This window comes from Culex quinquefasciatus, chromosome 2 (assembly GCF_015732765.1).
Source record: "Culex quinquefasciatus strain JHB chromosome 2, VPISU_Cqui_1.0_pri_paternal, whole genome shotgun sequence".
NCBI lineage: Eukaryota > Metazoa > Arthropoda > Insecta > Diptera > Culicidae > Culex > Culex quinquefasciatus.
This window is the reverse complement of record NC_051862.1, coordinates 201,856,859-201,873,378: the sequence shown is the minus strand read 5'-3', so window position 1 is coordinate 201,873,378 and position 16,520 is coordinate 201,856,859. Positions and strand designations below refer to the sequence as shown.

Sequence of the window (16,520 nt, the reverse complement as noted above, 5' to 3'; positions counted from 1 at the left end):
AATATCCATGCTCCAAAACCATAAAACTGCTTTTAAATAATGTATCCGTGAAAATATGAGCGAATATGATCAACAATAATATTGTCACATAAGGTTGAATTAAAAACAAAAACCATGCAGAAAATATCTCTTTCTTTGCAAATCTTTTTTTTCCAAAACAAATCTAACTGGTTTAATCTCATCATTCATAGATATGCATTGAATTTATATTAAAAATTTGCCTTTTCCATTTTTAAGAATTCATAACTCAAAGTATTCTTATATTTGGAGCGAGTTTCTGAAACATGATTGCATTTTTGGGTACCATCTGATACGAAGTAGTTTTTTTATTGATTTTTTTTTTACGATTGAGCTTTATAAATATTTTTGGTAAAAAGAATTTTCATAACATTAAAGATCACATATTTTTTTTATGTATTTAAACTTCTTAGGCCCATGGCCCAGAAAATTTACTAAACCTTGACATAAAATTTTAAGAAAAACTGATAAGTTCAATAAGAACACTAAATTAAATAAAATAAAATTAAGCTATGACGCAAAATTTCGTAAGCTTTTTCGCTTTTAAGAATTTTATTAAATACAAAATTTTTCACAAAATACCGTATTTTTCGAAAATACTAAAACTTTCAAAATATCAATATGGGTATTAAACGAAGCGAAATGTTGTATACTTTGTCAGTTTGTCTAAGTTTTTTTGGAAATACTAAAATTTACGACAAATATCGTATTTTTTCGATAACATTAAAATTAAAAAAAAATCCCAATATGAGTATCAATGAAAGAAAACAATTATATGCTTTTTAATTTTATTGAAGTTTTTTTCTTTGAAAAATAAAATATAATTTACACCAGGGGTGCCCAACTTTTTGACCCTGTGGGCCAGATCTGATTTTTCTGAAACAGCGAGGGCCGGAACTAATATTTAATAAATGTTGAAAAAGTAAACACATGATTTATGATTGGGTTCTTTTATAGTGTAAATAAAAGAATTAATGTTGTAAATAAGATACATACATCTCGATTTATTTTAATTTCTGTTCGTTAAAAATGCAGATTGTTTTTGACGATTGCAATTGAATACCTAGAAACATTTTTTAAAACATTCAAATTTCAATGGTCGCTGATTTTTTTTAGTTTAATTTCTTCAACACTACAATATAAAAAAAAATGTGACATGATAAAATTTATTCAAACGAAATTGGAATTCGAATATCCTTAAAAAAAATTGCGTTGTTGTGCACCTTTATTCAAATATTTAAAAAATATTTTAAAATGATTTCAAATCATTTTAAATTCGTTATTCTTCGAAATTGAAAGTTAATGAAAAATATATTTTTGCTCCCTGATTTCTTTACTCATTTTGAGACGTTTTTTAATATTTTTTTAAAATGTTTGCAGCGATCTATGTTCAGTATGAATAATTAAGTTTTTTATGCTTTTTTAAATTGAAAAGTTGTACTGGAGAAATACATTATTTTTTGCTTACTTATTTAAAAAAAAGAAAATAGAACAAAAACCTTCAATTTGAAGAAAACACCGTCAAAACTAAAGAAGTTTAATCAACTGAAAACAATCTAAAATGTATTTTCCTGCATTGATAATCATATTTAGCATGTTTGGGTATCTTTTTGTACATTTTTAGACAGCAATGCAAGTTTGTTCATAAAATTAACAATTTTACGAAATGTGTAATTTTGTTTTTACCAGTTTGAAAATATCAATTTAGAAATTATAAGAATTTAATTTGAACATGAAGAATGTTCAAAAAAATATTTTGAAAAGTCGTCGCGGGCCGGATTTTATTAAAATATATTCTTAGAGAAAGCATTGAAAATTTAACATGATATGATTGAATAATGTTGATTTAAAAAGATTTTAAAATGAGTTATCGTGCATAATACGGAGATAAAATAATCGCCGATAGAACGATCGAAATAACGATATCGATAGAACTATCGTTAAAGTTATCGAGCCTAGATAATTTTATCGTTACCAACTTTGGCGAAAACGATGCTCCGCTCACTATTGTTTTAACTATCAGATTATAGAATTATCGAAATTTTAAGAACTTTTCTCGCATCTTAAATCAAATTCAATCTTTATTTATATTTCATAAATTTCAAATGTTCAAACCACCTTGTTTCAATATTTTAACCGTAAATGTGCAAAGTCAAACAAATTTTCCTTTTTTTTGTAAATTGGAATATTTGGTTAAATGATAAATAAAAACTGTTTTTTTCGAAGTCACTTTATGGCATGCTTTATGCAAAAAAAAAAAAGATGAAAATTGTATGTTTTTATGAAAGTTTTAGTAAATTAGTGTGATTCAAAAAATATTTTTTGTGAATTAACATATGTCAAAATGACGTAAGTTATAAATTCAAATTCTTGACGAAGAATCTCATTTCGGTATAATTGAACAATTCTAAACGATAAAGTAACCGCAAGGCAATCATGCATCTTCACCAAACTGAAGAGCATAGTTCTACGAAAATGTTTCCCCTAACCTGCAGCAGTGGTGGAAAGTTTTCCACGTGTGCCACAGAGACACACACACTGCTGCTACCGGGTAAATTCTCCAATTTGTGCTGATTTTGGAGTTTTGCGTTCGTTGCGGTTCTAACCGCACACTCTGGTATAGTAGTGCACTTTGAACTTTTCCTGTCGAGCAATTTTCCCTAATTGCATATTGCACCTTCGGCGCGATTTGGGGTAAACATTCTTGTTTGTAACTAAGTCTTATTGTTTCACAAAATTTAGCTAAGATTACCAATATTATAGCTTCTTGAAGAATTTATTTAGAAAATCTTCAATTTCATCAAATTAACTCGCATTTTCAGCTCAACTTGGTTTTATTGTTTTTTTTTATCAATTTCAGACCAACTGTTCTGCCGGGGGACCTGGGATGGGTGGCAGTGTTGGCCGGACACGGCCGCCGGAAGGATAGCCTACGCACCCTGTCCAGAGTTCGTCTTCGGATTCGATACCACTCGTAAGATTATGAAAATGCATTTTTCGAGTTCAATGTGATTCTAAATAATCAATTTTTGTCCAGGTTTTGCGCACAAAGCCTGCGACGAGCAGGGTGAGTGGTTCCGGCATCCGGAAACCAACAGAACCTGGTCCAACTACACAACCTGCGTGAACATCGACGATTTTACGGTGAGTTTTCAAACTTATTTTATTCATTCAGCATATTAAAAAATATTCTAAATTTCAGTGGAGCAGGCAAATAAACACAATATACGAAACGGGATATTCCATCTCATTGATAGCCCTCATCCTGTCCCTCGGTATTCTAAGCTACTTTAGGTAAGTTCAAATGAAAAAAGCCCATCAATCAACAGCAATTGAACGCGATCTTCTGTCAATTACGGTCTGATCCCCGAAACGCCGCAATTTTCGCAACAAATTGGAACCAATTTCAACAAGTGGCATACCAGAGCGCGCGATTTTAAATCCGAAACGAATTTCGCCAAAAGGACAACGTGAACCCTTTTTTCGCTCAATTCCCTCAATGAAAAGCTTCGGAATGTGACCTTTTTCGGGAGGTCACATTCCCGGGCCGAAGATTTGTTTATGATTTTTTCGTTACCCTCGACTTCCAGGAAACGGTCATTTTCGGTTGAGTCCCAAATTCGGGTTGAACAATTGGGGTCGTCTACCAGAAAGAATCGCCGTAAAACTTTGCACAAAACTTAATTTGCATTTTTTATTCTTGTTTACCCTCATCCAACAAAAAAAAAGGTCCCTCAAATGTGCCCGGATAACGCTCCACATGAACCTGTTTGCGTCGTTCGCCACAAATAATACCCTCTGGCTGCTGTGGTATCGGATGGTGCTGGCAGATCCGGAAGTGCTCAGTCACAACGGGGTAAGAGGCTTTTCCGGAGTTCTGGATTTTTTTTCGGGAAGTCCTGGAAGGTAGCGGTTTAATGAGAGTAATTTTTGTTTTATTAAATTTATTTAATTCGTGTGAATTTTGTTTGCTAGACTTTAATCAATTAAATTCAATATCAACCTTCATCATTGTAATCCAACAAAGAAGAATTTCATTTACAAGTTCCTTTGACAGTAAGCTCTCCACCCCAACCTTCTTCGGCCAGGATCACCTATAACTCCAATCCCAGAAACCTCTCCAAGACTCTTCGCAGAGGAGCAAAGGAGAAAATTTAACCCGATTCATTAACCCCTTTTTTCCACGTCTGCCCCGATTTCAGTCCCCCTGCATCACGCTGCACCTGGTGCTGCACTACTTCCTGATCACCAACTACGCGTGGATGCTGTGCGAGGGCTTCTACCTGCACACGGTCCTGGTGTCGGCGTTCGTGTCCGAGAAAAAGCTCGTCAAGTGGCTGGTCGTGCTCGGCTGGACCGTCCCGGCCTGCGTCATCGTGCTGTACGGGGTGCTGCGCGGGACGTACGGCACCGACGAGGACGTTACGCTGTAAGGATAGATTTTTTTGTCTTTTTGAAATTCACACCCTAGTCCTTATCAAACTTTAACCATCAATACGACCTGAGCTCGCCTCGATTTATACATCCAATTAAACTAGTTTTGCAATCATGCTTACAAAGACAACACAAATCAACACAACCTCGAACTAGTTGTAATGAGTTTGTGGAACCTCCCGTTACTCATTGTGTGTGCCTTTTATTTTAAGCTGCAACAACTAACTAACCTCCCCACTTTCCCCCTCTCCCTTCCTCAAGCTGCTGGATGACCGAGAGTTCCTACGGGATGGTGTTCATCGTTCCGGTTTGCATCTCGATGCTGCTCAATCTGCTGTTCCTGTGCAACATTGTGCGGGTGGTGCTGCTCAAAATGCGTGCCCCGGCCGGACCCCAGGGCTCGGGCCCCTCCCGGACCATCCTGCAGGCGTTCCGGTACGGTAACTTTTTTTGCTTTTGCTTTTGTTTTTGTTCTGTTTTTATTCGCGCTAGCTTGACCTGGTCATGGAGCAATTTTATTGTGATGATTATTTGTTCTGTTTTGTGTGCGTAGGTGGGCTTCGAAGAGATGATAAGGAAGAGATAATTTAATGAAATTTATTCTGGGAAATTAGGTTGTACAGGATTGAGCTGAAAAAACTATTTGTTTTTGTTATTTGAAATATTGCATTGCATCTTGTTCAATTCGGGAGTTATATTATCACACAAATTATTGCATAAACAGGGTAATAATCGAATTTTGCTTTATCAATCGAACTCAAAGTATCATGCTGCACCGGACTTAGTCCGTGCGACCTACCCTAACTTAAATTATAGCAAAGACCCTCACTTGAGTTGGGCACAGTGGCCAAAGGTGCTTTTATTCACACCGTCAGCACAGACGAGCGCTCCGCGCGGCGGTGCAGTTTTTGCAGCACACGGCCAGCTTTGCTGATGTGGGCTTTGGGTTTCCCTGGGGACATCGAGTGTCTTACCAGGGAATTGATTCCATTATTAAGTGCTAGGCCGCGGTAGTAATAACATCGATGTCATTAATTATTTAGAAACATAATATAGTTGTTAGAGATAAACTTTGATCTTTAAATTACTTTAATATCACATCATATGCGCCAATCCTTACCGCTCGGCGGCGCATGTGGTGACAGTCGGTAACTTAAATTAATTTAGTAATTTAGTTTAGAGTACAATGTGCAACGTGTCGTTTGGAGCAGTGTTATTGTGCTGGTAAGTACCTTTTTTTTAACTATTCCCCGGTTTGTGTTGGGAACTACTAAATTAAGTGTGTCGTTATTTCGTTATTTCGTTCGTTCTTTATTTTATTGAAAAAAATTAAAAACACAAAATTTTAGCAGATTTTAAATGTTTGCAAAATAAACTTAAACAAATTAACTTTGATCAGTTTGTGTCATAGTGCGCTTCTCCAGGGTCCGAATGACGGATAGAATATTAAGTCTTCGTCCAAGAAAAACATTAGTCCGAACCGTAGAAAATCCTATAAAGAGGTCGAACTCTCTCTCGACGAAGACAAACATTAGTAAACAACTAAATACGTCCTACTCAGGGCTAGAAAAATTAAATTTGGAAGAGTGTCAGACTTCGTCAACACCCATCAGGCTCAGCAAGTACTGCGCAAAAGTGCCAAAAAAGTTTTGAAAAGTTCGAAAACTTTCTTAAGAAAGTCAATTTCGATAAAAGCCTTTTTGACCAATTCCTGTATCCAGAATTGGAAGATACACCCGAGGCAATTTTAAATAAAAAACGCGAAACGGTAATTCAAGAATTTTTATCGGCCAGTGCTTATTTTGACAGCGCACTTAAGATGGCTCAATTTGATTTTGAAAAAGCCCTCCAATATATACCGGAATTCACCGGTAATTTCGATGACGTTGAAAGTTTCATCAACATCGCTGATATTTTCCATGCTAGAATTGGGGCGAGAAACGCCGACCAGTTACACCAGTTTTTAGCTGTGATTCGGTTAAAGTTAAAAGAAGACGCCAAGGAGAGGGCGATAGATATTATGGCTGATACTTGGCAAGAGGTTCAAAATAACTTGAACACTCTGTATCAAGAAAAATACATGGCCAGAGATTCTTAACTCTTGCAATAAATTAGTACAGACTAGACAAGAATCCCTGGAAGAATACCGCCGCAGAGCTGATAAACTCAATAGGCAAATTAAACAAAAAGGGGGAAACGATGCAGCCGAAGAAATTTTAAAAGAAAATTTCATCGGTGGGCTGCAAAGTACCACCCTCATGCAGTTCGCTGCAACTATAGAAGAATGTTCATACGAAGACCTGGCGAACACAATTCTAGAAAGAGGCAAAACGCTAGAACGTATCTTCGAAACACACAAAGAGAAGATGAAAAATTCTTCTTCAAATGCGACTGAAGGCGGTGATGGTGGCGGAAACAGCCTCAGAAATAAAAATTGGAGCAATAAAAAAAACACGTGGAGAAACCCAGTATGGGGTCACCCAAGTAACCTTACACAACCTCCACCGTTGGGTCCAATTCCCCAACCATATACCACGATGCCGAATCAAATGATTGGATGGCAACCCAATCAAACTCAGAACTTTGGTAATCCAAACAGAACACTAGTTCCGTACGGTCATGTACAAAATCATGAAAACATGACAATGGACAGGTGGGGTAGAGGTCCACCACAATCAAATCAAATGAGTCAACTGAATAATACAATGAACTTCAACCCAGATTTTAATAGCACATTCAATAGTAATCAAAACAGTACGCAACACGTACCAAAAAACTAATACAAGGGGACGTACAAGTCGGATACGGCTCAGTCCTCTTTAAAATAGATCAAAGCGCTGGTAATTATATTGGCTTCAAAGCTAATCAAGAAATTATAGTTCCAGTAGACAAAACCGTTGGAAAACATATGGCCATCCAACTAGCTACTATAACCAACCCACAAACGCCTTCAAGTTACATGTTAGATACGGGGTCACCGAATAACTACATTCATAAAGATCACCTTGAAGTTATAGGTTTAAGTATGCAGAATATAAATCATTATGACAGGCACACCGTTCAAGGGATCGGCAAACAGTTAACACAGACTTGTGGTTCAATATGGGTAAAATTGATAATTGGAGAAAGTACATTCCCTATCAAATTCCACGTTCTGGATAATATGATAGTTCCAGCAATCATTGGGCTGGAATTTTTAAAAAACCACACCTCAACAATTGGAAGTTGCTTTGATTATATTACATTTCAACGCTTTCCAGTAAAGAAATCAACGAATAACACGAAACAAAATACGAAAAACGACTACCATAAGGAAACAATAAACGAACAAAAATCCCAACGTATTGGAAAAACCGTAATAATACAAGCAGAAGCAGCAATTGCAACATGTGGTGCAATTGACACCACAAAATCCATGGAACAGGCTATACTGGAAAGCGCTATCGATCTTGATGCTCACCAAGATTGCGATTTCCTAGAATACAAGAACCATAAAGAGATAAAAGGTCCTCAACGAGTAGCTACTCTGATGGAAAAGATAGATCTAGGCCATTTGAATTCATCTCATAGACAATCTATTACTGACATAATCTCTGAATTTAAAAATACCTTTTTTATAGAAGGGGATCGCCTTACGCGTACTGACGCAGCGGTACATGATATCGAAACAGAAACCTGCATTCCGATTAACAAGCGCCAATACCGATTTCCGGAAGCAACCAAGAAGCATATAAAAGTGCAGGTCGAGGAAATGCTAGAGCAAGGAATTATAAAACCAAGCACGAGCCCCTGGAACGCACCAGTCCTTTGCATCCCAAAAAAACCAGATGCAAATGGCAACCAGAAGTACCGGATGGTCGTAGACTACCGAGCACTTAACACAATTACTAGAAGTTTCGTGTATCCAATTCCATTAATAAACGAAATTCTGGATAACATCGGTGAAAATAGTCTCTTCACATGCCTAGATTTAAAATCGGGTTTTACCAAGTTTCTATAAACCCCAATGATACCGAAAAGACAGCGTTTTCAACGCCTCAAGGGCACTTCGAGTTTGTTGGTATGGCAATGGGGCTCAAAATGCCCCAAGTACCTTTCAAAAACTGATGCACACCGTAGTTTACGAATTAGGGGCTGTTAAAGCGTTCGTATATCTAGACGACATAATTGTTTTTGGGAATACAGTGGAAGACCACAATGATACTCTCAAAAGGTTCTAGACGCTCTAAGCAGGCATAATCTTAAAATCGAACCGGCAAAATGCCAGATGTTGAAAACACAGATTGAATATTTAGGGCACATTATTGACAAAAATGGTATCCGCCCTACTGATGCAAATATTAAAGCCATAACTAATCTTAAGCGACCAACTAATATTCGACAGGTTAGATCATTTTTAGGCACTATAAATTTTTACGGTAAGTTTATTTCTAACATCGCCGCTAGAAGGAAACCATTAAATGACCTTCTTAAGAAAGGCGTAAAATTTTCATGGACTCCCCAATGTGAAAGAGCATTCGAGGATTTAAAACAGTGCCTGATATCGGAGCCTCTACTGATCAGGCCGAATTATAAGGACACTTTTGTAATCACTACAGATGCAAGTGATTTTGCCATTGGAGCAGTACTATCCAATGCACAAACCATGGATCAACCGATCGCCTTTGCAAGTAGAGCATTGAAAGGTGCCGAGCTTCGATACCATGCTATAGAGAAAGAATTACTAGCTATTGTATGGGCAACCCAGTATTTCCGACACTATATATTTAACCAAAAATTTATAGTGTATACAGACCACAGGCCACTGGTCGCTATCGATAGCCTGAAAGAAACGTCTACCACACTCTCAAAACTTCGCCTTAAATTGTTAGGGCTAGACCGTGAAATTCGCTATAAACAGGGAAGAGAAAACGCTGTTGCAGATTTTCTATCTCGAATTGATCATGATAAAACAGAACAAATCAATCCAGAAACTGTTGGCGCAACAACTAGAGCGCAACTCAGAAACCAAAATAGGAATAAACTATCTACTTCTGCAAATAAAGGCTACGATTCATCCGATGATGTGATGTTTAGAGAGCTATCAAACATTGATATTAGTGACGGGAATGAGGATTTACCCGAAGAGGAATACTTTTCGAAATTATACGAAGAATTTAGATTATATGCCGAAGAAAACAAGTCATACGCTACGGAAATTAAGAATTGCAAAACCTTAGACAATGAATCAAATTGCAGTCATACTTTCGTGATAGCAAACAAAAAGTCAGGGTTTTCCGAGATTTCCCAGGTTTACAATCTTCCACATGGTGCAAGAAACATAATTCAAGAGGGAAATTTTGCATTTCCTAATGATAATCTTTATGGGGTGATGCTAGATGGTAAACACAATTCTATAATCGACAGCAAAAGTTTTTCCAAACATTTGCTTTGTTCTACATTCACACCTTCAGCGAGTGTGCAAATAAACGGATTCATCTAATATCGTTTAGAAAAATTCGGCAGCCAGAAATCCTGCAAATTATAGAGTTCGCCGCTTGGAAGACAAAAACAAAGATATGTTTCTACAATAACCGCTCAGAGATCGTCAACGCAAAGGCGGATCAAATTCAAACTATCCTCCAAGAATTTCACGATGCACCTTTGGGCGGCCACATTGGGGCCCGCAGAATGATAAAAGGATAAGTCAAGCATATTTCTGGAAGAATATGAATAGGGATATTTTGAACTATGTGCGGCAGTGTGACTCCTGCCAAAGACACAAAATTCACAAATCAAACAAGATACCGATGAAAATAACAACAACGGCTTCAGAGCCTTTTGAAAAACTATACATGGATATAGTAATGTTCCCAGAATCACACTGGGGCAATAACTGCGCTTTGACTGTGCAAGATGACTTGACACGATTCTTAACAATCATTCCAATTCATAACCAAGAAGCCTCTACAGTTGCTAGAGCGTTAGTAGAAGGTGTGATTTGTAAATTTGGTACGCCATGTGAGATAGTTACAGATCAAGGTACCAATTTTATGAGTAAAATGCTGAAAGAAGTCTGTAAGTTACTTCACATAAAGAAAATCAACACAAGTGCCTATCACCCACAAGCAAACTTGGTCGAAAGATCGAATCGAGAATTGAAGCAATATATGCGTCAATTCGTCGGAAAAGACACCGGGTCATGGGATCAGAAATTGCCATATTTTCTTTTGAGTACAACACGGCACCGAACGAATCTACGGGATTTTCACCGTATGAGTTACTATACGGAAGAGTGGCAAGAATGCCAGCTTCAATCTACAAAAGCACAACGGATGCAAATTACGAAACGTATCTGGACGAAATTAAGCACCTTTTCAGCAGTATACATAAAATGGCTAAGGAAAACCTTGCTGTTAGTAAAGTAAGGAATAAGATAAGATACGATGTAAATGTTGAAGATTGGCAACCAGAGCTGGGAGATCCGGTTATGGTTCACGATAACCCCATGGGTATGGGGAAAAACTCCAACAGCTATGGAGGGGCCCTATTTGGTAATTAGATTAGATAGCGAGCAAACTTCGACCATTCTTAATGGAAATAAAGAAGAAAAGGTTCATAACAACCGACTTAAAAATATAATGATTAATTTCCGAAGATGGCCTTCAAAACATTCAAACCCTTGGGTAGAAGTAAGCCGTAAAAACCGCTGAGGTACAAAAAAGGGCTATTTTAATTTTTATGGAACTTAGAAAATAACAAACATCATTAATAATAGAGCTAATGCCTCGTGGCAAGTTTTTTTTCTCTCTTTCTTTCCAAAGAAATTGCAGGCATCCCTTGGATTAGCAACCAGAGGAAAAACGCACACCATTCAAGGAGGGAGAGGGCGACTTAACGCATTGATGACACTAAAACGCTGGAATTCTATCTTGATATGAATTGACATTTTAAAAATAGAGGAGTAGTTTCAACAAATCTTTTTTTTTTCTTTTCAAAAATATTTCAATGTATAATAAAATTAAATATGATATGTAAATCGGAACATTTCAAACTAAAAGCAAAAGGGAATTTGAGTAGATTAAAAACAATTAGGTATCCTAGTGGTCTTTTACAAAAGAATCAATCAGAATAGGTTTAGTTGCACCTGAGCTTACGGATAAAACGGCACGCGCAGAACCAGATGGGGGCTCGCCAAGGGGCTCGAGCGACAGATAGCACGAAATGGCACTGTCGGGCATTAGATAGCGGGTGAATTTGTGACGCCAAGGATTATTACAAGACAGCGAAAGGAAGAATTCGAACCCCGGACACCAGAAACAAGAGCATGGCAAAATTTGAGCCAATCTTAATTTAATCTTAAAACGCAAGGACAGCATCCCGTAAGTCGGTCCATGGATAGAGCGAAGACTTTTACTGAAGATACAAATACGCTAAGACTGCAAAACTATTTCACAAAAAAGGCGTAGTTGGTTCTAGGCCCCAACAAAACAGCAAAATAATCTAGATTCGTGGCAGTGTATTTTAGCAAACAGTACCTTACGCAATCAACGATAACAGCAATTAAAAAAAAGGCGTAGTTGGTTCTAGGCCCCAACGAAACAGCAAAATAATCAAAATCTAGTACAGAGGGTTCGAAAGGAATAGTAGACGATGGATGTGTCACCGAAAACAACAGGAATTAAGCCAGTTATCTAAAAGCCCGACCCGCCAATGGCTATCTGCACGATTTTAGAAGCCGGTTCGCGAAGAAGCTCCATCATAACGGTTAGGCTATAATTAGCTTTAAAATAAAAATAGTTGATAGTATGTCTTTAGTATCCACGAAACCTTATTTTATTCCAGCGTCTTACCTCTTGAGCTCGGCCTCTTCAAGGCCAAGCTCAAGCTCGGTAAGGGGGGGGACATGCACCGGACTTAGTCCGTGCGACCTACCCTAACTTAAATTATAGCAAAGACCCTCACTTGAGTTGGGCACAGTGGCCAAAGGTGCTTTTATTCACACCGTCAGCACAGACGAGCGCTCCGCGCGGCGGTGCAGTTTTTGCAGCACACGGCCAGCTTTGCTGATGTGGGCTTTTGGGTTTCCCCTGGGGACATCGAGTGTCTTACCAGGGAATTGATTCCATTATTAAGTGCTAGGCCGCGGTAGTAATAACATCGATGTCATTAATTATTTAGAAACATAATATAGTTGTTAGAGATAAACTTTGATCTTTAAATTACTTTAATATCACATCATATGCGCCAATCCTTACCGCTCGGCGGCGCAATGCTTCTCCATCGAAATTAGTTCCGAGTACTTTTTGATGAAAAAAAAAAAGAATATTAAGCCTTTTTAAAGTAATTTTACCTAAAATATGTGTAAAAATGTGAACCTGATGAAAATTCACCAGAAACAGAAGGAAATTTACCAGTTCCTGATGTAATATTTCAATTTTTTTTTGACGCGAAATCCCTCTTCGTGGATTTTCAGCCAGCTTAATTTTTGAACGGATTTTTTTTTGGTAAACTACGGACTTATGCAGAATGATGCCAGTATTTTTTTTTTTGAATTTTATTCGATTTTTTTTTAATTGTTTTACAGAAAAAATAGTTTAAATGTTTAAGGTGTAAATTTGTAACTTTTTTGTGTAATTTTACCTCAATTTAGACAGAAAAAGTTACATTACACCAGAGCAGTGATAAAATTACACATTTTTTTCTGGCCCCTTCCAGATGTAATATTACCTTGATTTTTTTTACTGTTTAGTTTCATAGTCGGTTTGAATTAATTTGAAGTAATTTTACACGTTTGTCTCTCACAGAAAACAATGATGGTAATTTTCTTCAGGAAATGGTGCCAGTTTTGTGTCAAAAAAAATGTGTAATATTACGTCAGGAATTGGTGAATTTTAGTCAGTTACTGATGAATTTTCATCAGGTTCAAACATTTTTTAGGCAAAAATACTCAGAAAAGACCTTATATTCATTCAACCAAAATTTCAACATTCAAAAATTAAAGTTAAAAAATAATTTTCAACATATCTTTTCAAATTCCTCACAAATAAATTTTCCAAATTTGGATAACTCGTTTTAATATTTGCGTAAGCTTATTTACTATTCAGGTTTCTACCGCACAGAAGAAAATATTCTATTTGCAGATATGAGCAATGTATTTAAGTTTATATCTGTTTGCCCATACATCCAATTGAAAAGCTGTCAAAAGCAAACTTTTGGGAAATTGGACGAGCTTTCCGGTAAAAATATTTACCAACCTGAAAAATCAAATCTGTCACATTGAAATTGCCAAAAACCACCAAAAAACCTATTTTTTCGACATTTTATTTTTTTAATCCGCTGTTTCCTCCAAACGATTGGACATAGGACAATGGTCAATATCGACCACTTTTTAAAATAACAGTTTTAGTAAATGATTTTTGTATTCATTTAGGAGAGACAAACCATCCTGCATTTTTCGTCAGTCTTTTTGTAACATCTTAGCCTATTTCCTAAAAAATTTTGAACGAAAAAAAATCGTCACATCACCTTAAAATTTGACTTTAAAACTTAAAATTTAAAAATCTTATGGAAGTGACATGTATTTTTATTTCGGTGCCCGTCCAATTTTCTACAAGTTTGTCTATGACCACTTTTTGATACGACGCAACGGCTTCGAGATACAGTAATTTTTAAATTGCAAAATGCAAATATATTTAAATAACATACGCCCTTCTCAAATGATATTTTCGAGTACAATTGGCTCCATATACACAAAAATGGCTCATATAGGCCTAGGATAACATGTCTACAAAGTTTCTTTGAAATCGTAGAGGGTCGGGTACAAAAGTTCCAGAAAAAATCCAAATTTGAGCTGGAATTGCTCAAAGGTGTTAAATTGGAAGATGTAATATTACCACTTTTTATGTAATATAACCTCAATTTAGACAGAAATAGTGGTAAATTTACAAATTTTTATATGCAAATTCAAAATTTTACCTCTTTTAGGTTTAAAGATCTACCCATTCTCAGATGTAATATTTCCATGGCTTTTTTTACTGTGTAAGCCAAGACAGTTTGTTTGAGAGTATGTTTTGCCTTATCTTATATATGAATAATAACTGTCTATTTGAATTATTTTTTTCAAACCCTTACCTATGCCCTTCTCAAATAAAAAAAATGTGTGTTATTTTATGAAAGAATTTTCGTAAATAACGTGTATTAACCGTTTAATAAATAAAAATTAAAATTTTTTGATAGTAACAAAAATTCATTAGGTAAAGCCCAATGAAAATTCAATTTCTAAATTATTTCTATTCAAAAATCTGAGGAAATTGATTTGCTAAGAGTTCTAATAATCAAAAAATAAATTAAACTTATTTTGACAGCCTAAAATAAATTTTGAATTTCCGACGGTGAAAGGTGATAAACTGACAAAAAAAGTTTTCATAAATTTACAAACACTTTCAAAATTTGTTTTAAAAACACTGTAACAATGCATAAAAAATTCAAAAAACATAAACTTAAAATTAAATCTGTGTTAGCCTAAACATTGAGAATAAAAATATGAACTGGACAAAGCTGCATAACGAACTCAAAATATGTTATTGACATATCATATGCAAAAATATATTAAATATTTTAATTGGAGAGATTCAGTGAAAAGTTAGCGCCAGGATATTAACAAAGATTTAATTTTCGGAAACAAATATTTCAAAATCAAACAAGTTAGTCATGGTTTAACATAAGTAAATAAAAAAAATATCCATTTTTAAACTCGTACTTTCCTTGTTTAAAAAATATGATGAATAATCGTTTTAGCATAAATAGAAGATGCAACTTTTTAAATTCATAAAGATGCTGATTCCGAATCTTTCCTCAGACAAAAAACGATTTCTTGATCATTGAAAAGTTCAAATAATCCTACAATGTAACATAACTCAATTTATCATTCAACTACACTCAACCCCCGGTGGTTGGTAACTTTTTTGTTTGGCACACTTTTAGTTTACCCGTCAGTTTGACAAAGTCAAACTAATAAGTGATGAAGCTCTGTGTAAAGAGAGTGTCAAACTAAAAAGTGACCCCATTCGTTTGACAACAGTTGGTGTCAAACCATCGGGGTTTCAGTGTACGATATAATATTTTTTTCCAGGTGAACGTTTTTGACATGAATATGCTCAAAAAAATTCTAGAGTTAGGAAAACCTCTGCAAAACATTCAGTTAGTTCAAATTTCAACAAACATAGCATTTTAAACTGGATTCTTGTTCGGGACTCAAATTCGCTCTAATTTTGCAAAATAATGTTTTAGATAACTTTTTCAAATGTCCTATTAGTTTAGGAAATGCTCAGAAAAAAATTATACTTTAAAGTGATTCAATATTTCTAAAACTAAACCAATACAACAAAATTGTAATTATTTAATATAAAGAATTAGAAACTTACCTGTTTGTCTTCTTTCAGGGCCACCCTCTTGCTCGTCCCACTGCTCGGCCTCCAGTACATGCTGACTCCGTTCCGGCCCGACCCTGGCCATCCGTACGAGCGGGTTTACGAAACGATATCCGCGTTCACGGCCTCATTTCAGGTAACTTTTCCGGCTAACTTCCTTAAATGTGTCAAACTATTTCTCCATTTTCTTCTCGGCTTTAGGGCCTCTTCGTGGCCGTCCTGTTTTGCTTCTTCAACGGGGAGGTGATCGCACAAGTCAAGCGGAAGTGGCGCACCGTGTTCCTCCGGACGCGGACCAACTCGTACACGGCGACGCAAGTGTCCGTAAGTAAATTCCTTATCAAAGACGCCAGACGGCAGTGAGCTGGCTGGCAAACACTGGCCAACTAGGAGGGAATGCTTAGAGGAGAAAGAAGTTACCAAAAAGGGCAAGCGAAGGACCTGCATGAGGAGCTAATCCTACAGAGAAATTGAAACAAGGGTACAAACTAAAAGGACAGTCCAGAATGATCCTAATGTGATATTGTAGAATGAGAGCGTTGTTCTAAAAAAAATATAGAAATACAAATTCTCAACCGTGATTATAAATTCTTGTTAGCAATGTAGCAATCTCGTTTCAATTTGTCTATACAAAGGTAGATATTTTCGGAAACATTG

General features: G+C 36.2%; 1 protein-coding gene across 8 annotated transcripts in view; it reads left to right on the top strand.

The window, feature by feature from the left end:
• LOC6047907 (calcitonin gene-related peptide type 1 receptor) overlaps positions 1 to 16,520 on the top strand; it is a 175,612-nt gene that overhangs the window by 153,109 nt on the left and 5,983 nt on the right. For 7 of the 8 annotated variants that reach the window (XM_038252080.1, XM_038252077.1, XM_038252076.1 and 4 more), the window contains 8 exons: positions 2,879 to 2,992; positions 3,056 to 3,162; positions 3,221 to 3,312; positions 3,748 to 3,874; positions 4,221 to 4,447; positions 4,714 to 4,887; positions 15,876 to 15,999; positions 16,065 to 16,187. In XM_038252080.1, coding sequence (XP_038108008.1) covers positions 2,879 to 2,992; positions 3,056 to 3,162; positions 3,221 to 3,312; positions 3,748 to 3,874; positions 4,221 to 4,447; positions 4,714 to 4,887; positions 15,876 to 15,999; positions 16,065 to 16,187 — 1,088 coding nt within the window. The remainder of the gene's footprint in view (positions 1 to 2,878; positions 2,993 to 3,055; positions 3,163 to 3,220; positions 3,313 to 3,747; positions 3,875 to 4,220; positions 4,448 to 4,713; positions 4,888 to 15,875; positions 16,000 to 16,064; positions 16,188 to 16,520) is intronic. The other variant, XM_038252078.1, reaches the window with a different exon arrangement.